This window comes from Cervus canadensis, chromosome 5 (assembly GCF_019320065.1).
Source record: "Cervus canadensis isolate Bull #8, Minnesota chromosome 5, ASM1932006v1, whole genome shotgun sequence".
Lineage (NCBI taxonomy): Eukaryota > Metazoa > Chordata > Mammalia > Artiodactyla > Cervidae > Cervus > Cervus canadensis.
This window is the reverse complement of record NC_057390.1, coordinates 31,120,437-31,143,767: the sequence shown is the minus strand read 5'-3', so window position 1 is coordinate 31,143,767 and position 23,331 is coordinate 31,120,437. Positions and strand designations below refer to the sequence as shown.

The following is a 23,331-nucleotide window of genomic DNA, read 5'->3' as shown; positions in this document are numbered from 1 at the left end:
AGCACTGACTCCAGAATAATCCCTCTGCTCACCTCTACCGCCATCAGCCTGGAGCAAGCCAGGATCATCTCCTGCCTACAGTGCAAAACCTCCTAATTTGTTTCTCTACTTCTCATCAACTCTTCAAACCCCATAATGCTTTTTTTCAGTGATCATACACGAGGATATTTTAAATATAGAAATAAAATCATGTTATTATTCACACTCAGCATAAAGTCTCAGTCCCTACCTAGCCTACAAAGCTCTTATCTGACTCTTCCCTACCTTCTTTTCTTTCTCACTGACCTTCTTGGGTCATACTATCTTTTTGTCCTTTAGACGCTTCAAACTCTTTCCAACTTTAGGGCTTTGAGATAGTTGTTCCCTAGAACATTTGCATTCTCCCCTGAGCTCATCACAGATTGACTTCCTTTGGTTGGTCAAGTCCGAGAGCCTTTCCACAGATGAGCCATATAAGGGCCCTCCCTTTTACCCTGTTCTATCACCCTTTGATTTTTGTTGTTGCTAGAAAAGTGAAAGTGAAAGTCACTCAGTAGTGTCCAATTCTTTGCGACCCCATGGACTATACAGTCCATGGAATTCTCCAGGCCAGAATACTGGAGTGGGTAGCCTTTCCCTTCTCCAGGGAATCGTCCCAACCTAGGGATCAAAGCCAGGTCTCCAGCATTGCAGGTGGATTCTTTACCAGCTGAGCCACCAGTGAAGCCTTGTTGTTGCTGTTTGCTTATTGTTTCCGTGGTTGGATTGTTAGAAAAGAGCAGCCTCTGAAATCTGGGAACTGGGCTAATCCACACAGTGAGGCCATAGTGTAATTCGAAGCTGCCCAGGAGCTCACAGGAAGATCATGTTTTTCACCTGCTGGACAGAAACCATCTCATAGAATACCAGTATGAGACAGGTCACTCTGAGACAGAGATAAAGTGAAGAAAAAAAAAAAAAACAAGGCCACATTATTCTTTGGTTTAAAAGCAGTTAAAATCAAACTCACTGTGTAGCCTACAAAATTTCAAATCATCTTTTGGTTAAAACGAATGAATACCACTTATCTACCAAGCATTGCTCCATCCTGACTCTAGTCTGCTCTTGCTATAGGTAATATTTTTTCAGGCATGTAGTCAATTGTAGAATTACCTCTACTTCCTGATACCATCCAATCCAGAACAAAGTTCTGCTTTCTTAACCTTGTCCCAAGTCAATTAATACAAGCCCAAACTCTTTAATGTCTTTTCTAACACCCTCTTATTGAGACACTCATGGTTCCCTATAACAAGTGTTCTCACTAGCTACAACAATTAATAAACCCCACTTGTCCAACTGAAGGTATATTCCTAGTGATCTCTGGTTGGAGGACATTGACAGTGGTATATTCATCAGCTGTAGGTTTTCTGATTTTTTTCTGTCTAGAAGGTGAACTATAGCAGGACCTTATCTTGTTCACTAGTATATCCAGAGTTTTAAGTAGGTTTGCAATTTAGTAGACCCAACACGTATTTGTTCAATGACTTGACCTTGTTTATATGGAGATTTAATATGCCTTTGAGCATTGATTTTCACATACAAATCCTTGCCCCAAAGGCACCAAGTTTCTACTTCATGGTTTGCAGCCTGAACCAGAAAGCTACAGCCTTTATTTGCTTTTCAAAGACTAATGGCACACAAGCTATTAAACTTGAATTTTTCACAACACATTTAAGGGCTATCTACCAGATTAACAATTCAAAAACCTTTGCATTTATAAGGTAAAAATAGCTTACAATCACACTTACTCAAAATTCAAACTGAATAATCTAGAGTTAGCCTGCCGCATTCTGCTGGGCAATGTTTTTAGGCTCCCACTGCACATGCAAGTGAAGATAGTAGCAAGAGTTCCTATTTGACTTGTATTGAATGTAGTTTTCAATGATAACAGTTTTACTTTTTAATAAATTGGATATAAGTTTAACTTCAACATTTACAATTTAGTTTACTTGGGTTTTCCGGTTAACTCTCTGTTGTTTATTCAACAACTCTCTGTTGTTGCTAAGTCATGTCCAACTCTTTGTGAGCCCATGAACTGCAGCATACCAGGCTACCCTGTCCTTCACTGTCTCCTGGAGCTTGCTCAAACTCGTGTCCATCCACCATCTCATCCTCTGTTTCCCCCTTCTCCTCCTGCCCTCAATCATTCCCAGTGTCAGGGTCTTTTCCAATTTGTTGGGCCTTTGCATCAAGTGGCCAAAGTATTAAGAGCTTCAGCTTCAGCATCAGTCCTTCCAATGAATACTCAGGGTTGACTTCCTTTAGGATTGACTGGTTTGATCTTCTTGCTGTCCAAGAGACTCTCAAGAGTCTTCTCTAGCACCACAACTCAAAAGCATCAATTCTTCAACACTAAACCTTCTTTATGGTCCAACTCTCACATCCGTTCATGACTACTGGAAAACCATACCTTTGACAATATGGACTTTTGTTGGAAAAGTGATTCCCAGCTTTTTCATATACTGCCTAGGTTTGTCATAGCTTTTCTTCCAAGGAGCAAGTTTCTTTTAATTTCATGGCTGCAGTCACCATCTGCAGTGATTTTGGAGCCCAAGAAAATAAAATCCATCACTGCTTGCATTTTTTCTCCATCTGTTTACCATGAAGTGATGGGACTGGATGCTGTGATCTTAGTTTTTTGAATGTTCAGTTTTAAGCCAGCTTTTTCACTCTCCTCTTTCACCCTCAATGAGAGGCTCTTTAGTTTCTCTTCAATTTCTGCCATCAGGGCACTGTCATGTGCATATCGAGGTTGTTGATATTTCTCCCAGCAACCTTGATTCCAGCTTGTGCTTCATCCAGCTCGGCATTTCACATGATGTACTCTGCATTGACGTACTCCTTTCCCAATTTTGAACCAGTTTGTTGTACCATGTCTGGTTCTAACTGTTGCTTCTTGACCTGCATACAAGTTTCTTAAGAGACAGGTAAGGTAGTCTGGTATTCCCATCTCTTTAAGAATTCTGCAGTTTGTTGTGATTCACATAGTCAAAGGCTTTAGTGTAGTCAATGAAGCAGAAGTAGATGTTTTTCTGAAATTGCCTTGCTTTCTCTATGATCTAACAGATGTTGGCAGTTTGATCTCTGGTTCTTCTGCCTTTTCTAAATCCAGGTTGTACATTTAAAAGTTCTCAGTTCACATACTGTTGAAGCCTAGTTTGAAGAATTTGGGGCACTACATTGCTTGTATGTGAAATGAGCACAATTGTATGGTAGTTTGAACAGTCTTTGGCATTGCCTTTCTTTGAGATTGGAATGAAGACTGACCTTTTCCAGTCCTGTGGCCACTGCTGAATTTTCCAAATTTGCTGGCATATTGAGTGCAGCACTTTCACAGCGTCCTCTTTTAGGATTTGAAATAGCTTAGGTGGAATTCCACCACCTCCACTAGCTTTATTTGTAGTAATGCTTCCCAAAGCCCACTTGACTTCACACACCAGAATGTCTGTCTCTATGTGAGTGACCACATCAGCATGGTTATCTGGGTCACTAAGACCTTTTTTGTATAATTCTTCAGGGTATTCTTGCCACTTCTTCTCTTCTGCTTCTTTTAGTACTGTGTCATTTCTATCCTTTTTTTGTGCCCATCTTTGCATGAAATGTCCCCTTGGTATCTCCAATTTTCTTGATGAGATCTCTAGTCTTTCCCTTTATATTGATTTCCTCTACTTCTTTGCATTGTTGACTTAAGAAGGCTTACTTCTCTCTCCTTGCTATTCTCTGGAACTCTGCATTCAGTTGAGTATATCTTTCCCTTCTCCCTTGCCTTTCAGCACATAATTATAGAACACATAATTGCGTCAACTAACGTGTCAGTTAGAATTTCATACATTTGCTTTACAGTTCAAAAATTAATCATCAGTCAATCTCTTCCCATCTCTTGCTTCCCAGATTTATTAGTACGGTGATGCTTTGGTCCATTGTAAGTGTTCAAGGTAGGCTGGGCAGGATTCGGGGCTCCTTTTCTACCTACATAGATCAAGAATAAAATCAGTTCAAGATGAAATACCTAAGAAAATTCTATTTACTGAGCCACTAAGCCCTGAAGCTTTGTGCTTTGTAATTTAGCCATGAGTTTGGATAATGTAGACATCCTTTGAAAGCAGAAGACATCTAGACCAGTGTATCTGCTGTCCTATGTACATGACAAAGGAAAAGCCAGTGGTGATGAGTAACCCTTCTTTTCATTTTCCAGTCTAACAGCTATGTTGTGTATCTACCTAGATTTTAGCAAGGAAGAGCCTCTTCTAGTATATTCTGTCATTATAAGAGAACAGTCAAATAGTTTTCTGCTTACCAAGACCATGGCAGGCACTTCGTCGCTTTCTGTGGGTTTCCACAGATGAAGATAAAAGAACCATTTTGTAAGATTCAGAGAAATTATTTATTATGTAATAAAACCTTTAATTTAGGAGGATTGTTTTATTCTTTAATATTTTGCCAACCATCCCACTCTGCAAGGATTCAGCAGAGATAAACATATAAATGTTTCAGTTCTGAATTACTACGTGGGTGTCTCTCACAGGATCTGATTTTGAAGTAGAACAAATAAAAATAAATGGTATTTGTTGCTTTTTTCCATTCACAGAGGTATGAAACTCTAGCTTTTAATGAATTCAAATTCCATTTCCTTCCATGTCATTAGCTTTCAATTGTTTTATAATTATGAAACTACAATTAAATACACAAATTGATTTGACCTTGAAATAGTGCCTATTTGATGCATTAGGACAATTTTTATGGGGAAAAAAATGTTATAATGATATCCCTAGGATTGTAGAATTCTAGCTTCTCATCTCATATCTCTCTTCCAAAATTCACAGGTGCTTCCTAAAGGAGTGGGGATACTTTGTTTCATCTGTAATAAATTCAGATACAATTACCTTCTCCTTCTAGTTTAGAAGAATGTTGACATAATGGATTCAAAATTTGATGAACTGTATACATACCTCTATAGTAAATATTTTGAAGGTTATTAAAGGAACAATAAGATACTATGAGTTTCAAGCCATCAGTATATCAGTTAATCACATATTGCATATCGATGCTATACTATGGTTCTGGGCAGGCCTACCATGCTGTAAATGATACCTAAGATTTGTAGGACATGGTCTTCTCCATCAGGAAGTTTTCAAACAAGAACAGCACATAGATATACTGAAAATAATAATAAGAACATACCAAAAAATAATAATGAAGGTAGTCTCTAAATATCATAAAACCTTTAGAGCAGTGATTCTCAAAATCTTGAGGCAGGAGTAGAGTACATCTGTAAGACCTTTTCAGTAAAGTCAAAACTATTTTCATCATAATGCTAAGATGTTATTTGCTGTTTTCATTCTCGTTTTTACCACAAGAGTACAGTGGAGTTTTTCAGAGACTAAATGACATGTGACTTTGCTACAGACTGAATGCAGAAACAGGTATTAGCACCCAAATGTCTTATATTACTTCAGATATTTAAAATATTTTCAACAATATAAAATAATGCTGTGCTCTTCAGAATTTTTTGTTTTAAAAATATTTATTTTTTAAATTTATATTTTATGTTAACATGTAATAGATTTACTGTTGTTATTTTAAGTCAATTAATAAGTATTTAACACTTTTTTACTTTTAATTTCTAATAGAGTATATATCCATGGATATAATCTGTATAAACAGAAGATCTTTGGAGTCTTTAGTAATTTTTAAGAGTGAAATGTTCCTTGAAACTAAAATATTTAAGAGTTGCTATTTCAGAAAAATGCTAGATTACATATGGTACACATATGTGTCCTACCTCTTCTGGGGTTCTACACAATTTATCACTGTATTTAGATCCAGGTAGCAGATTATTAAGTAAACATCTTTTCAAACTTTACACAATTTGTGATACTAGATCTTTTTCTTCTTTCAGTGGTAGTGGTTTCCTGACCATAATGAATTTTCTTCAGAGCAACTGAACTTTTGATTTTTCCACACATCAAACACGTTGTCTTGGGTCATGCCACGGCGTAATTCTGTATCATAATTTGTTCAATGTCCCAATCAGATGTGAAGTACATTTTAAGCAATGTGTTAATAGTAATGGTTTAACTTACAAAGTAAGTAAGTAAGTTTTTTTTGTTTGTCTAAAATAGTCAGATGTGTAGATTCAAGTTTATCTATGATAACATCAGTCTCACGTACTTGCATCCCACGTGTCTTCTTAGGTGAAAGGGAAAGGATGAGGGTGTAGCCAGCATGCTTGGAGTGTGTCATGCTTGTGAACGCCATTTGTCATGCTTGTCACAATGCAAGTTAAGTTGAGAATCTCAAAGGCAACTAATGCAGCATTTATGGAAGTGACTAAACTCAGCAAATAATAATGACTTCATTGTTTTTGGTTGATTGAACTGGAGGTCATATACAAAATACAGCTGAAAAAAAAGCCTAGCATTTTCCAAAGAGTTTGGGTAAAACCTAACGCATTGCAAAATGAAGCATAGCATCTTGCCAAGGCTTTGCATGAATACTAATTTGAAAATTTCTAAGTATTTACCTTGAAAAGTCATTCTTTTTTTACTTTTATCATACCTAATTTGAAAATTTCTAAGTTTTTACCTTGCCAAAGTCTTTGGTGTTTAATTCAGTTCAGTCGCTCAGTCGTGTTTAATTAACATAGAACAATAATAGCTTCCATTGTGAGTAAGCCGTGTCAAAAGTAAATTATGTAGAACCATAGAGTTCAAACAGTCTGTGGGCACTTAGCAGCAACTTCCTCATTTAATAGTTGATTATTACTATTTATTGACCCTTGAATATGTGCCAATTTTCTTCTAAGTGCTATATATTATCTCACTTATAGCTTATGGGAAATTTCAAAGGGTATGTGTTGCCATTATTCTCATGAAGAAGCTGGGAGTCAGGAAGATTGTGCTAACCATCTGATCTAAGCCCCAAGCTTAGGTCAGGAAACCAGATCTGTCTGATCTCACTGCCCATGCTCATACCATTGAATTACTCTCTCCCCTGTGATCACACAGTCCCTGCATTTGATTGGCAAAAGTGTTTCCAGCTCCTTTATTTTACAGACAAGACATATCAGCATAGGCAGACTAAATGGTTTTATAAAGTCACAGAATAAGAAAATCCATATCCATTTACTTTGTTCCTTACATGAATATCTCAGACTCAATACAGGGTATGAACCTAGATGTTATCACTTGTTCCTGAAAGTTCAAAATGTTTACCATGTAATATAATTTCTGTGGCATTTATAATACACTGTGTTAGAGAGAGAGAGAGGCAGAAAAAGAGAGAGAGTGAGAGTGTGTGTGTGTATGTGTGTGTGTGGGGGGGGGGGGTCTTGGAGAAGGACTCTGCGATGCTTTTTTGTATTTCCCATAGTTCTTCATACTGAGTTAGGCCATAATCAGTATGGCTGAATCATAGGTTAAGTGAATGGTCCACTATGATGCTTTCCTGAGTGCAATTTATAAAAAATACCAGGAACCACCAGATAGAAGGGAAAGCAGCCCCCTCCATCTTACCAATTTCAGTAAGAGTCCTCTGATAATATTTTTCACACAATTATTTTTAAGCATTCTTTTGGAATATATGTTTCCATCACCAGCAAAGTTTGTTTGCTTGTTTGTTTTTAAATCACCTGTCTAGTTTACACTGTTTAAAAGTTAGGTTTTCTCAATTTGGTCAATTAAGGAATAAAATTCAGCAGAGTCTCATGATTTTTTAGAATGAGGGCTAAAATGTGATTCAGTTCAGTTCAATTCAGTTGCTCAGTCATCTCCGACTCTTTGCAACCCCATGAACCGCAGCACTATGGGCCTCCCTGTCCATCACCAACTCCCGGAGTTTACTCAAAGTCATGTCCATTGAGTCGGTGATGCCATCCAGCCATCTCATCCTCTGTCGTCCCCTTCTCCTCCCGCCCTCAATCTTTCCCAGCATCAGGATCTTTTCAAATGAGTCAGCTCTTTGCATCAGGTGGCCCAAGTAATGGAGTTTCAGCTTCAGCATCAGTCCTTCCAATGAACACCCAGGACTGATCTCCTTTAGGATGGACTGGTTGGATATCCTTGCAGTCCAAGGGACTCTTGAGAGTCTTCTCCAACACCACAGCTCAAAGGCATCAATTCATCTGCGCTCAGCTTTCTTTATAGTCCAGCTCTCACGTCTGTATATGACTACTGGAAAATGTGATTCAAAATACGTGAATACTGATCCTGCTTTTTCCACTTCCTTACCACGTTTCTGTGCTTTAGATTCCTTTTCTTCCAAATTTTGATGTGATTTACTTGCTTTGTCTGTGTTTCTTACCAGGATTTGGTAAGGATAAAATGGGAGTGTATATGTCAAAATGTATATATTGATTGTCTATTATTAAATAATTCAGTATCAGTGATTTTTTTAAAAATTTCATTCTCTCTACAGCAGGGTCATACACATGCTATAGTTTCCACAGGTGATTTACAATCCTATTTACTAGTCCTAACATTTTATTCATAAAAACTTCTTCATTTTGAACTGGAAAGAAACATTTTCTGACTCTTGTTTATTCATAAGTCATTGTCTAATGAATTCAGAGAATTGAGTCACAACAAGTCACAGAATTATACCACCAAGACCTGAAAGTAGTTTTGTAAAAATGTAAAAGTATAGAGCTACAAAATAGACAGATGTAACAAAAAAAAAAAAAATACACATATACTGTACAACAGATCTACAAAAATACAAGTGTTCCTAGAACTAGGTGGTCTATAAGAGAGTTGGTGAAAGAAGACATTTTATGCAGAGATATGGCAAGAGACTTGGGTGTGCATCATATTGACAAGTTCATTCATTCATTCATTCCTCATTCATTTAACAAATATTTATTGAATGTCTAATACATGCCGGGCCCTGTGCCAGAGGTTGAAAGGATGAAGTGGACAGAGTTCCAACCTTACAATTGCTAATAATCTAAGAAGAAAAAAAGAAATATACAAACAACTACAACAAACAGAATTATTTAAGTGCTAAAAATGGTATTATTACAAAGTACTATGGTAACACGATGGAAATCATGACTAACTCTGCCTAGGGACTTTGAGAAGCCTGAAGAGTAGCATTTGAGCTTGATATAAAGCAATGTGTAGGAGTTTACCAGACTTTTTTCTAAATGGGAAAAGGGCATCTCTAGATAGAAAAGACAACATGTTCACACCAGTGAGGTATAATAGAACATAGCATGCTGGAGACAATGTGAAAATTAGAACAAGCCTTTTGAAAAGTACTTTGGCAGATTGCTTCAAAATCTATAAAAACACTTATGTCTTTAGACCAGTAATCCCACTTTGGGGAATTTATCTTATGAAAAAAAAAAACACAAAGGAAGAAAACTGTTATTTACAATAGCAGAATTACAAAATAAGAATGAATCCAAAATTCCAAAATGGGAATTTATCCAACAAAAAAATGCAAAATAGTTAGACAAATTATAACACACCCCTTTGGCTATTGGATTGCTATTAGAATGATAATGATGTTCTCAGTCAAGATGGGAAATGTACATGCCATTATATTAGATTATAAAACTATATTTTTACTATTTCAACTAATCTTAAATTAACTTTCTTTGGAGCATAGTTGATTTCCACTGCTGTGAGTTTCTGCAGTGCAGCAAAGTGAATCAGTTCGACACATACATGGATTCATTCTTTTTTAGATTCTTTTCCAATATAGGTGATTATAGAGTACTGAGTAGAGCTCTCTGTGCTATATACACTACGTTCTTATTGGTTACTTATTTTATACATCTAGTAGTATGTATATGTCAATCCCAACCTCCCAATTTATCTCTTCTCCCTCATTTCCACTTTAGTAACCATACATTTGCTTTCTACATTTGTGACTCTACTGATGTTTTGTAAATACTTTAATTTGTACCACTTATTTTAGATTCCACATATAAGAAATATCATATGGTATTTGTCTTTCTCTGTCTGACTTACTTCACTCAGTGTGACAATCTCTAGGTCCCTACAAATGGCATTAATTCATTTTTCTTGTGGCTGAGTAATATTACATTGTACATATACACCACTCCTTCTTTATCCATTCATTTGGTGGACATTTAGATTGCTTCTGTGTCCTGGCTGTTGTAAATAGTGCTGCAGTAAATATTGGAGTGCATGTATCTTTTCAAATTATGGTTTTTCCCAGACATACGCCCAGAAGTAGGATTGCTGGGTCCTATGTTAGCTCTATCTTTAGATTTTTAAGGAAGCTCCATACTGTTCTCCACAGAGGCAGTACCTATTTACATTCCCACCAACAGTGTAAGAGGATTCCCTTTTCTCCAAACCCTCTCCAGCACTTATTTGTAGAATTTTTTTATGATGGCCATGCTGACTGGTATAAGATGGTACCTCATTGTAGTTTTGATTTGCATGTCTCTAAAAATTAGTGATGTTGAGCATCTTTTCAAATGCCTTTTGGCTATCTGTGTGTCTTCTTTGGAGAAATGTCCATTTAGAACCCCTGTCCATTTTTTTATTGGATTTTTTGTTTGTTTTTGATATTGAGCTTCATGAGCTGTTTGTGTATTTTGGAGATTAATCCTTTGACATTCTCTTCATTTGCAAGTATTTTCTCCCATTCTGTGGGTTGTCTTTTCATTTTGTTTATGGTTTTCTTTGCTGTCTTATTGCAACTATTTAAAATTATGTGTGTATAGATAAGAAATAGAAAAGAATGTGAAATGAAAATCAAAGCAGTAACAACAGCATCAATAGCAATCGAAAGTTTTGTGAAGGTGGTAAGATTGTATTTGAATTGTTTTCATAGATTTACTTGTTGTGATGATCAGATTTACCAGTTAAGCTAATGTATATTGATGGTTCCCCGTGTGCTATAAGCATTGTTCAATCCTCCAGTTGAAAAGATAAAGTTTATCATTTATATAATAAATTTTAAATTGTTACAGAAAAGCACTTTTACACTTTCATGCCTTTCCTAAAATAACTCTATTTCTTTCTAGACAAAAATTGAATGCAGTTTGTTACAGGGAATCTTTTCAGGATCTATTTATCCCATCATTTCCAAGCTCTCTGTAGATTTTCCGACCTTCTATCCCCCACAATGAAAGGTATTACACCATAGAAGTTGAATTATGTGTGTGTGTGTGTGTGTGTTAGTCATTCAGTCATGTCTGACTCTTTGCAATCCCATGCACTGTAGCCCACCAAGCTCCTCTGTCCATGGAATTCTCCAGGCAAGAATAGTAGAGTGGGTTGCCATTCCCTTCTCCAAGGGATCTTCCCAACCCAGGGATTAAACCTGGATCTTCTGTACTGCAGACAGATTCTTTACCCTGTAAACCACCAGAGAAGCTCTAAATTGGATAATCCAGTTGAATTGGATAATCTAGTCCAAGGCTGGTGTTATAGTAGAAAGTAGCTGGAGGCAGGAGGAGGGTGTACATAGATATGTTTCTCACACTGAGGTCTAAAACAACCTGTATCAGAATTCCCAGGAGTACAGATTAAGTATACAGTGTTTTACCTCATCCCTGGAAGTTATAAGTAGATCAAGGTGAGACCATATAATTTCCTTTTTTCTAAGCACTCAAATTCTTTGGCATCTTGAATTTGGAAAATAGCCTCTGTAAAATATTATATCTACATGAAATAAGTGCTTCTGCCTGCTGCAGTTTGCTTGTGAACTTTACAGTATATTTGTATGAGTGAGAAGTTTGAGAACTTTTGTTCACTGATTTTCTTATAATGTAATAGCTGATTAAGAACTTTGTTTCCAGTTTAGCTTTCCCAGTTTTGTTAATGGAAAACCCTCTTGATAAGTAAAAATGTGGATTCTGTATGTGGCTTGTGCTTGCGCGCATGCATAGGATTGTGAAGGCATGTGTAACCCTCAGTGTTTACACTCTTCAGTGTTTACATTCTTGTTGCTTAAAATACCATTGTGTGGGACCTCGTCAGTGGGAGGCAGGGGAAGCAGGAGGAAGAAGACTCACTTTTTATAATGTCTCACAAGTTGTACTCACTGAAAAGCAAAAGTTTCTCACAAGGGCTACTAAGGCACATCAGCTTCATGTAATGCTTTGTGCTCTTTTCCCCCTCCCCTTTTGTTCTTTTCTTTCTTGTCTCCCTTCCTGTTTTCCCTCTTCCCTTCTAACAGACCAGAACCATGGACTGTGGCTTTTTTGATTAATGCTTTTCATTAATCAGCCACCCAAACTCTTTTTGATCACTGGTGTCTGTTTGGTAAAAAGCCTTGTCCTACCTACAACATCCTGAAAAAAATCAGCTTCTTATTATATTTGTCTCTCAAGTTTTGAGTTTGAATCAATGTGAACAGTTCGTCAACTTTCTGTTGAAATAAAACAAATATATAGCATGACAAAGAGCTCAGAAATTTTTAAAAAATGAGCTAGGGACTGGCAGTAGACATCCTTTCAGCTCCATTTTTACCCTTTGACTTTAAGCTGGCCAATCTGGAAGCCAACTGGGAGAAAACAGTGACCAGGGGATTTCTAAACAGTGCACTCTCCCTTCATTGTGTCATTATTTTTTTTAAATATTATTTGATTTGGATATACTGGGTCTTGGTCACAGCATGAAAACTCTTAGTTGCAGCATGTCTAGTTATCTGACCAGAGATTGAACCCTGGTCTTCTGCATTGGGAATTTGGAGTCTTAGCCATTGGACCCCCAGGGAAGTCCCTTTCATGTGTCATTGTTTTGCATGAAATACTTTGGGGGATATCTTTCTGGGTGGATTTATATTTTAAACAATTAGAGAAGATTTGAGAAGATCAGGTTCTGATCTCATAAAGGAAAGCTTTCCTTCTCTAGAGGTCTAGAGAGCCATCCTAAGAAAACCCTTCTCAGTACAAATGAATTCTTAGGACACACAGAAGGATCCTGCATGGATATCTGCCTATTCATGGTTTCAAATGCCGGCAGTGAGATAGGAACCCATTCAGTCAAGTGCCATATGTATCTGTGGCTATAAAAGGGTCATTCTATTCTTTTAAATGCTACTATTTGCATATTTCTTCTATGCACATTAATCTTTCTTGCTGAAAATTATTTTCAACTAAAATATTCTTTACAATGTAAAATTCAATTTGGGAAACTCTCCCTTCATGGATGACTCTTAAGCACCTACATTTTTCTTTTTTGCTATGGCGCTGCTCTCTGTTCCCGTTTCTCTCTTGGTGAACAGGACTTTTAAATTTTATTCCTTTAATGAAAAGCTTCCCATTTCCATTCATTAGGAATCCTGTTGACCTGACTTTTCCTTTAAAAGAATTCTGAATTTGAAACTCTCAGTTGATCCTATGCTCAGTCACGTCAGACTCTTTGCAGCCCCATGGACTGTAACCTGCCAGGCTCCTCTGTCCATGGAATTTTCCAGGCGAAAATACTGGAATGGGTTGTCATTTCCTGCTCCAGGAGATCTTCCCAACCAGGCGATTGAAACTACATCTCTTACGTCTCCTGTGTTGGCAAGCAAGTTCTTAAACACTGGTGCCACCTGTAAAGGGGGTCTTAAATTATGAAGGTGGGATGCCTATCAACAATGCAGACTTTTGGGACCCATCCAATTAAGAGAATCAGTCTCCAGGGAGGGACCCAGAAATCTGGATGTTTAACACATTCCTCCTTGGTTCTTATGCAAACTAAACTCAAGAAGAACTATGCTAGAGGAAGCACTAGGGGTAGTTCTGATTGGAAAGAACATTTGCTACATAGTCAGTAGACTTTCAATTGCTAACTTCATAGATGTTATTGAGTCCTTCTGAGTATCATTTTCTTTTATTTTTAACATTAATATAATAAATTTTAGAATACAGTGTTATGGAAAAGATCATTTGAGGCAGTGGGTTTTGCTTGTGTTTTTACTTTGCAAAAAGTGTACATACCTAGAGGAATAGTCTAAAAAACAAAACCCACAGGAATAAAGTGGCAGAAAAAAAGACACCGTAAGATGTAGAATATGGGAAATTTTGCTCATTTAGACATTAATTCGCTTCCTACCTCTAATGTGTACTTGTACATATTAAATTAGCAGTTAACAGGAGTTAGTGGTACTCGATGGTCTCAAACTAGGGCTGCCATTAAGGGGGAGAAAAAGAAAAAATAATAAAAATTTAAAACTACGATAACCCACTGTATTTTTATACCATTGTTATGTGTTTATTCTCTTAAAAAATGAAAATGGTCCAGAATATTTCCCTATTCTATATTCTGTCACAACTAGAGCTTACTTCCTGACATATGTCTTTTAAAAGTCACTCATGCATCCTCCTTCCCGTTCATCATCACTGTGGTGAAAGTACAGACAAGAAAATTTGCATTTTAAAAAAATCTTCAGCCACCACTCATTGTCTTCCAAAAGGAAGAAACTCAAAGCTGCTTCTTTTGTATTTCGTATCCTATCAATGCCCAGTGGAGGATCTTACTCTCTTTCCTGGGTAAAAAACCTTTCAGTGCCTTACCCTTGTATCAGTGGGGGAGGGAGGGGTTTGGAGCCACTTGCTGTCTCCTTTTTGACATCAACATTTTCCTTTCCTCTAAGTTTTACTCTGGTTGATAATTATGGTGATTTTTGAAATCGTGAACCTTGTCAATAACATGTTCATCAATCAACTGAAATGGGACAGAATCCCACTGTCAATTGAAGCAAAGTTATTTAACCTCTCTGCCGCAAAACCCTTCATCTGTAAAATGAAGGATTGGACTATGAGAGTTATAAAAGCTCTTATAACAAATATTTCTGGTTTTAAGAGAATTGTGACATGGAATATTCTCCCACATCACAGAGTGTATGATAATATCTGTATCTGTGGCTATCTTCTCTGATCTCCCTTCCTGTCTTTCTCTCACTTCGTCTGTCCCTCTCTCCTCCTTTCTGTCTCTCTCCTCCTTTCCCACAATATTTCCCTCTTACAAAGAGCATGCATTTGGCTTGAAGCTGCTCCAGTGCTATAGTATTCCCGGTGGCCTTGTATCTCAGCTCTGCTGCCCTGACCCTGAATGCCACAGGCTTGGCCAAGTGTGGAAATTGGCATGACAGGAGTCACAGAGGGAAAGTGCCTGATGCTGGTCCTGGGAACTGTGTTCCTAGAAACCTTATCTGTGGATAGAAAGACTCAGTGAGAGCCTAAAGAAAAGAACTACTAACCGCCTTCCTAGGGGGAACAGTAGAACTCTGCCTCCTCTGCAAGCTATGATGGGGGTTGTGAATAATGTTAGTTGCTCAGTTGTGTCCAACTCTTTGCAACTCCATGTGTTATAGCCCACCAGGCTCCTCTGTCCATGGAATTCTCCAGGCAAGAGTACTGGAGTGGGTAGCCATTCCTTTCTCCAGGGGATCTTCATTCACTCGTTTGTTTACACATCTAACTTTGTGGACTGTGAAGTAACCTGAAACCATAAGTAGCCTGAGAAGTATAATTGGAAGGTCACCAAAATCCACCCCCTTCACATATTCCTTCAAAGAGTCCTCCTGTGATCCCTGTAGATATTACATTTCCTGGCCACATCTATAAGAATTCAAATAGAAAGAGGACTAGGGACCTCAAGTCTTCATATTGTCGATTTCAATGAGATTAATTTCTCAGATCCTTTATTTAAATGAAACTTCCATGGAGAATGGATTACATGGCCTATTAATAGCATCCAAGCAATTTGAATGAGTTTCTGATACATTGTTTATCACAGGCTCTCAGGTCACCACACTGGTTTTTCTTCTATCCTTGCAGCAGCGTGTTGTGCACAGTTATCTTCTCTTCGCCATCTCACTACGATGTATACAGAATACTTTTTTAACCTCTTTGTGAATACAATAGAAAAGCCTGCTTTTAGAGCATGGTTTCTCAGTCTTGGTACTGTAGACATCTAGGGCCAGATAACCCATTGATGTAGGGCTGTATGTTTTAAGATTATTATCTAAGCAGCATCTTTAGCTACAACCCACTAGATGCTGGTAACACCTCCTCTAGTTCTGACAACTAGAAGTGTTTCCATACATTATCAGATGTTCCCCTGGGATAAAAATTATCCCCATAAACCATTGATTTAGAATAATGTGGTGTAAAACAAAACAAAAAAATCCTTTAATAATGCATGTTATAAACTTCTGACTTAATCTGGCCAATTAATTTTTTAATGTTTATATCTCTTAAGTTTATAGAAATCTGAATAACAACAACTAAAGAGTCAAAAATAAAATCTACAAGGCAGGTTCTGGTTTGGAGATAAAAAAAGTTTGTGCCCGGGAGGAAATAGAAGAAAATGGATGTCATCTTGTCTTTAACACTACACCATTATTGATAAAAACATGAACATTATCTTCCTTTTAAAGCAGCAGTAAACAATATCCTAAATTAAGATTCAAGTTTAACTCTGCTGCTTCTTGCCAATTCCATCCTGCTGAGAAAACTATATTTGGAAGAGTCAGTTCACCCAAATTCAGGTTATTATCCAAATCGTGTATTTCTCGTTCTTTCACATTCCTACCTCTAAGAATCAAAGATAATTTTGGTGAATTGTCACTGGAAGTTGTAAAGCCTTTAACCCATGTAAGTTTGTTTTGCTGTTTGCATTCAGAGATGAAAGCCCTAGAAGTTAATATGGGATGTGGAAGTCTTTGGCTAAGCCTGCCAGAACTTATAACTAGCAGCTGTCTTCTTGCCCATATCTACCAAATTTTCTTTGCATGCCAAAACCCAGGCCACCCTTCCCTCTGTCTCTCATCCTTTCCCTTCAGTATTTTAGCTTAAAACATCTACTAATCTCGTCCTTTTAAAAAATATTTTATTTATTTGGCTGCACTAGTCTTAGTTGCAACATAGACGATCTTTATAGTTGCAGCATGCAAACCCTTTCATTGAGACACGCAGGATCTAGTTCCCTGACCAGGAATCAAACCCAGGCACCCTCCATTGAAAGCCTGGGGTCCCAGCCACTGGACCACCAGGAAAATCCCAATCGCATCCTTTTAAATCTAAATGAACATAAATGCCATCACTTAACATTAATTAGCTAATTTTGAATTAGAAAATAACATATAGATTTGGATTTAAAAATGTACAAAATGCTACCTATTAGAACTATGCCATGGTCCCACCTTTGAACTCAACACTTCTTCTCAGATTTAAGCACTATTAACTGATATTTTTAAGTCCTTGCAGAAATTTCCTCTGCATATGCAGCTTTGTATTTACATGTATAAATGTGTGTGTTTAGTGTGTGTATAGCCTTTAAACAATTTTGAATTTGTACCTTTAATTTTTGTTTACGTAGCAATACATCTTAGATGTCTCTTCATATACGCATTTGAATTTACCACATTCTATTTTACAGCTACAGAGTGACTGTGAAACTGTAATTTATCTCCTCAGTTTGTTATTGATAAATAGGTGGCTTCTAGTTTGGGGCTATAACAATAGTTTAATAAATAGGTTTCATGTCTTCATCTCAGTGTTTCATTCTTGTTGTTTTCTTTTTGCTAACTACTCTGAGCCTTCATCTTTTCTTTTAAAAGAATAAAATTTGACTGTTGACATTTATATTATTTAATAAATAGGCCAAATTGATAGAATGGGCAGAAAATGATGTATGTTTTAAAGAACTTTAAAAATGCTGTATTCTTTTCTATAGACAACATTGAATAAAGGAATGAGAGGAAAGGAATTGGCAAAAAAAAAAAAAAAAAACCACCCTGACAGAATCCAAGTCTTTCAAGAGGATGACTTTAAAAAATAGTTGCCAAGACAAAATGAGCTCTGAAATTTCAGCATTCTAAACCTCAGTAGCAATTTTTCTTATTATGGCACACCTATCAGGATTTATTCTCAGATATTTTTTCTAAGTAGTTTTGCATGACTCTGAGAGCAGTTAGAATTAGTCCTTGAAAATGCCAGGAGATAATAATAACTGGGCCATAAAGAACAATAGATGTGCCCTAGGTACTCTTTCTGATATAAATGTTATTCCTGAAGATCATTCAATGTTTCTTTTGGACTTTTAAAAAATATCTCCATGATACTGCCATTTGAAACACACCATAATCTCACCACTTAAAACCTTCCTATCAGACAGGATACACTCAGCTCAGTTACCTTCAACTGTGCAATATGCCTGCTATTATAGAATGATCAATAAATGCAGATGTATTGGGGATATATTTCCATATGGTATTCCAGATGTGGAGGCTCTGTTTATGAAAGAATTACTTTTAATTTTAGAGGAAAGACAAAAAATAAGTATGTATTTCCAACACTGGATAACTCATTTGTTTTTCTTTGGGAAGCAGGATGTACCTTCTTTGGTGCTTGTTTTTATTTTTTAATGGTCGATAGAATGGCATATTTATTGGGACTTAAATCGTCTTTAAAGAGAAACAACTCTGATTGGCAAAAAAAAAAAAAGCATAGTAATCTACTTCTTAATATGGCATAATTGCCGTTGCAAAATTATCCCATAAAAATACTCATTATATACAGGGCATTCAAAAAATGCCATTCATTAACTTGGAAATAAAAATATGATTACAATTATAAAGCTCTGAGCTGACTCTGTTAGGAGGTTTGCATGCTAATTGCAGTTTAAGGCTTCTAATTTAATATTAGGTGAAAACGTGATGATCAACTGAAGGAAAGCACATTAAGAGAAGTTTAGGGGTTGGGATGTTAAAAAGTAGTTTTCTTTCTGCTGGGCTATCACATTGGATTACAAAGTAATACAGAGAAAAATTCCCGTGCGTGAAAATGGGTCTTTATTTAGGTCAGGGGTTTAGGGGGATGTCGGTTATTCTGTGCAGTCACAGCCAGGGAGCAAATTCAACAGCAGCAACTGCCTAGACTTTTTGAGCGGAGCGCGGGGTTGTGGGCTGTGTACCAACAACCTCGTCAACTGCAGACGGAACTGCAGCATCCCTTTCTGCAGTAGCTCGTCAGCCATTGGCTCGTTGGTGACACGTGACTGATAGAGCCTTTTCTGTGTCTTTTCTCGCCCATCTGTGTGCAGGGCACTGATAGGCCAGGCTGATGCGCAGGCAATTTATCATTTTGATCTCCCACTGAGTCAGGGAGCTCTCCTGTCACCAGTATTGATTTCAGAGGATGGACTAAATTTCCTAGGATTTCCATTAAGAATTAAGAAAAAAGCTCTAAGCACGCAGGGTAGCCAGACAGACATGGATATGAGATGGCATTGTGAAAACTCGCAGGTAGCTTCTTCTGTCACAGCCAGCGCTCGGCACAGCTTAGAACTGCAGCATGCAGGGTTTAAGATACCAGAAGCCTGAGAACAATAATAATGAAACTAAGAATAAACTCTTTTGGATAAACTAATTTTAAGATTTATATTAAAATGTTTCTTCTTGGAATTGCATGTCAAATTTATGCATGCTCTATAGGAAATGTAGAAAGGTTGTTTTAAATTTTTAAATGTCCTTAAACCCTGAGCATGGTTGCTTATACTTTCGTTTGCTGCTTTCTGTGAGCTTCAGAGGTTTTTGAGCATGCTTGTGGCAGAAACAGCAAAAATTGTGTGTGTGTGTGTTTCTATATATGTATATATGTATTAAGTTGGTTCGAGTAAAAGCATGAATAAAAGCTGCTTTCAATACTCGCCAGACTGCTTTATTATGGTTAATGACTTGGTGATAATTTTGCCTAAATGTGCTTAGATTCTGACCATGCATGCTTTTGCGGCAGAGTGGATTTTCGTTGAGAAGTCATGAAGGTGGAATGTGTGAATTAAATGTATGTTTAATGCAGCAGAAAATGTATTAGTGATTATTAAATCTGATTAATTAATGGAAATATTTCATGATGGTAAGATTTGAGTAACATTTATTTACACTAATTAATTGTGCTTACTGAAAAAATGCATATCTGGGATTAATGAAAGTGTTTGTATTTTTGAAATATGAATTTTGATTATTTCAGAGATAGGAAGATTTCAGTTTTTAAAAATGGATCTGGGATAAGAGAAGTAGAAGCATTTTTTAATTTTAGCCTAGGAGAGAATTCTAAACGTGCTGTTTGTGTATTTGAGACATTATGTGCCTGTTCATGTGTGTGAATTCTTTGGCTAATTGTTTGATAGTCTCCTAGCTATCCTTATTCTCCTGAAGAGGAGAAGAGCCTTGGCACTGAAACATTTCTTAGGCCCATGGGAATTAGAGCCAGCAGAAGCAAGAGTAGGACCAGATGGGATTGGCATGCTTGGCAGGGAGTGGAGACAATAGGTGGGGGCGGAGCAGATGGAGAACAGAAGGGAATGAGTCTCAGGAAAGAGGAAGGAGGAGGGGGAAGGGAGGAGTTGGCTTAATAGTGAAGGAAGCCTGGCCTCCCTTTTCAAGGCAACTTCTGATTGCATCTTCCTTTAATTATGAGAAAGTCATGTCTGTTGTGACAACTATTTTTCATAGATTAGGAAAGAAGTTCCATGAATAGAAGGTACTTTGCCAGATTATAAAATGTGTGTTATTTGTTGTTGTTTGTAATCTTTTCCTCTTTGTCATATTCAGGAAAAGTAGGAACAAAATTTAAATTTAGCTGTCATATTATTTGAGTTTGTAGTATTTAAACATAAATATGGCAATAACTACTAAACTTATTTTCAGATTTTAACAATTCAATCATCAATATGGCTTATTGACTTTTTCTCTAAGTAGGTTTTCAATTCTGAAAACATAAGGAGCTCATGCTGACTAATCTGTTATTTTACTTCTGACTTGTAAATACACGTTCATTTCTAGAATAACTTTGAATGTTTTATTTAAGTACTTGTTGATTTTATCATGAAGTCTCAGGGCTTGACTGATGCCTAGTTCAAATTCTACAGCGAACTTAATCACTCAGCATCCTCAATGAAGCCCAGAAAATTAGTCATAGTCTTTGCCCAGAAGTGTCATAGGATTGACAAAGAATAAAAAATGAATTTGCTTATGAATTCTATTATTTTAATGATTATTTCAAAATCCTAAGGTGAATCCAGACACAATTCCCAGTCCTAAGTAAAACTGAATTTTACCAAGTTCATGCAGCCAAAATGTACCAGTGAAAAACAGCTTTTAAAAATTTAAGTATACATCTCTTGCATTTGGCTGGTGGACCTTGTGTATGGAGAGAATTTCCATTTTCTAAAAGTTTTGCCATGTTGCATGTCACTTTTGACTGCTTTTTGAAACTTGGCTTGGCAAGGAATTATGTATGACTTAAAGTAAATGAAAATCTTTACCTTTAATATCCTGGGATACATTTAAACCAATTTACTCAAATTATATTGATTTTCCCAGAGTTAACAAATGAAGCCAGTTTCTTATACTTTCTCCAGTCCTTTTCTTCCATGCCTTATTTTTCAAAATTAAAGAGAGCCCACTAAGCAGCCAAATTCTCCTCACTTGGCAAATTCCCTCTAATGTTCTTAGGAAAAAAATATTGTCTACAGATAGATCTTTGAACAGATATTTATATTTTGGAGTGTTGACTCATGTTTATTAAGCAAGATAACCCAATGTTGAAGAGTAAATATTTTCAATTACTTTGTCCAATCAAGGTTGCCTAATAGGCTGAGAAGGCCTTCCTCATGTGGCTCAGTGGTAAAGAATCCACCTGCCAATGCAGGAGAGATGGGTTCGATCCCTGGGTCGGAAGATCCCCTGGAGAAGGAAATGGCAACCCACTCCAGTATCTTGCCTGGGAAATCCCATGGACAGAAGAGCCTGGTGGGCTACAGTCCATGGGGTCACAAAGCATCAAAAAAAGGCTTAACAACTGAATAGCATCAGGAATAGGCTGAGAGCCACATTCTCTTTCTGTGGAATAAAACTAGAAGAGCCGTAAAGTGGTATTAAATGTTTGGTCACAATAGCATTTGGGCTCAACTGCCAAGCAAATTTCTCACCAAGACATTAACCAGGAAATGCTTACATAGTTATGAAGTAATTAGTGATGTAGCATTGCATATTAAGGATGTTTTGGGTAGTTATGATGAAATGTTACTGTCTGCATGCCTTCCATATGCTCCTTTAATTTACAGAATGTGATCATCCCACAGCATCTGGGTGCATTTATAAACTACAAGAGCAATCAATTAACTATATGATCGATGCAGTAGGCAGAATGCTAATTGATGGGAGAAGCCCTTTTAGCTTGTACTTTGTAGTTTTCAAATGGGAAAATAATGCACGTAGCCAAGGACTTTCAGTCTTTGTCTATATTAAATTTAAGTGTTTCAAGAACTAAGCTTATACTCTGCCCATTTGGAAAATAACACATTTGAAACAAGATTTTGCCTTGTCAAAATAAGTGGTCTTAGTTTCAGTGTTATAAGCACCAGCATAATTCATAGGTGAACAGAGTTAGTTAATAGTTAATTATACTTAGACCCAAGTGGTATCTTCTTTTCAGTCTTATTTTTTCCTTTCCATTTCCTATACTCCCAGTTTCTTCTTCTGCTGTTTCAACTGTCATTTTTGGACTTAAATGCCATTTGTTCCAGACCTCTGTTACTAAACAGAAATAATAAAGTATATATAAATTCAGCAGAAGATAATGACCCCAACTTCTGCTTGTGCCTTTTTGTGTATATTTAGGCTTTGAATATTATTGATTTCTACTAAGGTTACCACATTGACCCAGAAAGATAGATTTTACTTCCTGCCATCTTATTTACATTTAGTTGATTGTTGATACCTGACTCTCCTGAAGACTCCCTTCCCTCATTACTCTAACACAGAGAATGGAGCCAAGCACATTATCAAGTAGATAGGCAATTTCCAGTATACAGAATAATTGCGGAAAGTCACAGGCAGATAAAAAACTCATGGGCATCTCTAGTGTCTCACAGAAAATTAAGACAGCTTGAGTCCTAACTAAGTAATAACCATGAAAAAGCAAAAATATATAAAAGAGGTTTGCTAGGTTTGTAGTTCTGTGTCATAAAGTGTGTGTGATTACCACTACACACTTTCTTTTCATTTGACCCTCAAATTTTCACCCTCATTTGAATGCACTTGATTATGCAGTGGAAACTATCTGAGAACTACTCTTCACCCAAAAGTTCAAAATCAGTTATATATTTTTATTTTCATTGTTGTGGGGAAAAAAAGATATACATAGAGAGAGAAAGAGACTGCAGATTAAGCCACAATTTGTTTTCCTGATAACAAAACAAGGCTCAGAAAGTTTTCTTACTATTTGCTCATGAATAAATGTAAAAGGTGTTATTACCTTAAGTATTCCTTACTTTAAAAAACAAAAATTGCATGTAATGGTGGGAATGACTTGAATATTATTTAGGGAACCAA

At 36.8% G+C, this 23,331-nt stretch overlaps 1 protein-coding gene across 22 annotated transcripts in view; it reads left to right on the top strand.

Moving 5' to 3' along the window:
* The window catches only part of NRXN1 (neurexin 1), a 1,158,814-nt gene that overhangs the window by 1,077,749 nt on the left and 57,734 nt on the right, over window positions 1-23,331 (top strand). The window contains exon 1 of one of the 22 annotated variants that reach the window (XM_043468551.1): window positions 18,844-19,239. The exons of 20 other annotated variants lie outside the window; for them this stretch is intronic. In XM_043468551.1, coding sequence (XP_043324486.1) covers window positions 19,207-19,239 — 33 coding nt within the window. In that variant the 5' untranslated portion in view covers window positions 18,844-19,206. Of the gene's footprint in view, window positions 1-18,843; window positions 19,240-23,331 lie in introns of those variants that run through there. One more of the 22 variants, XM_043468550.1, reaches the window with a different exon arrangement.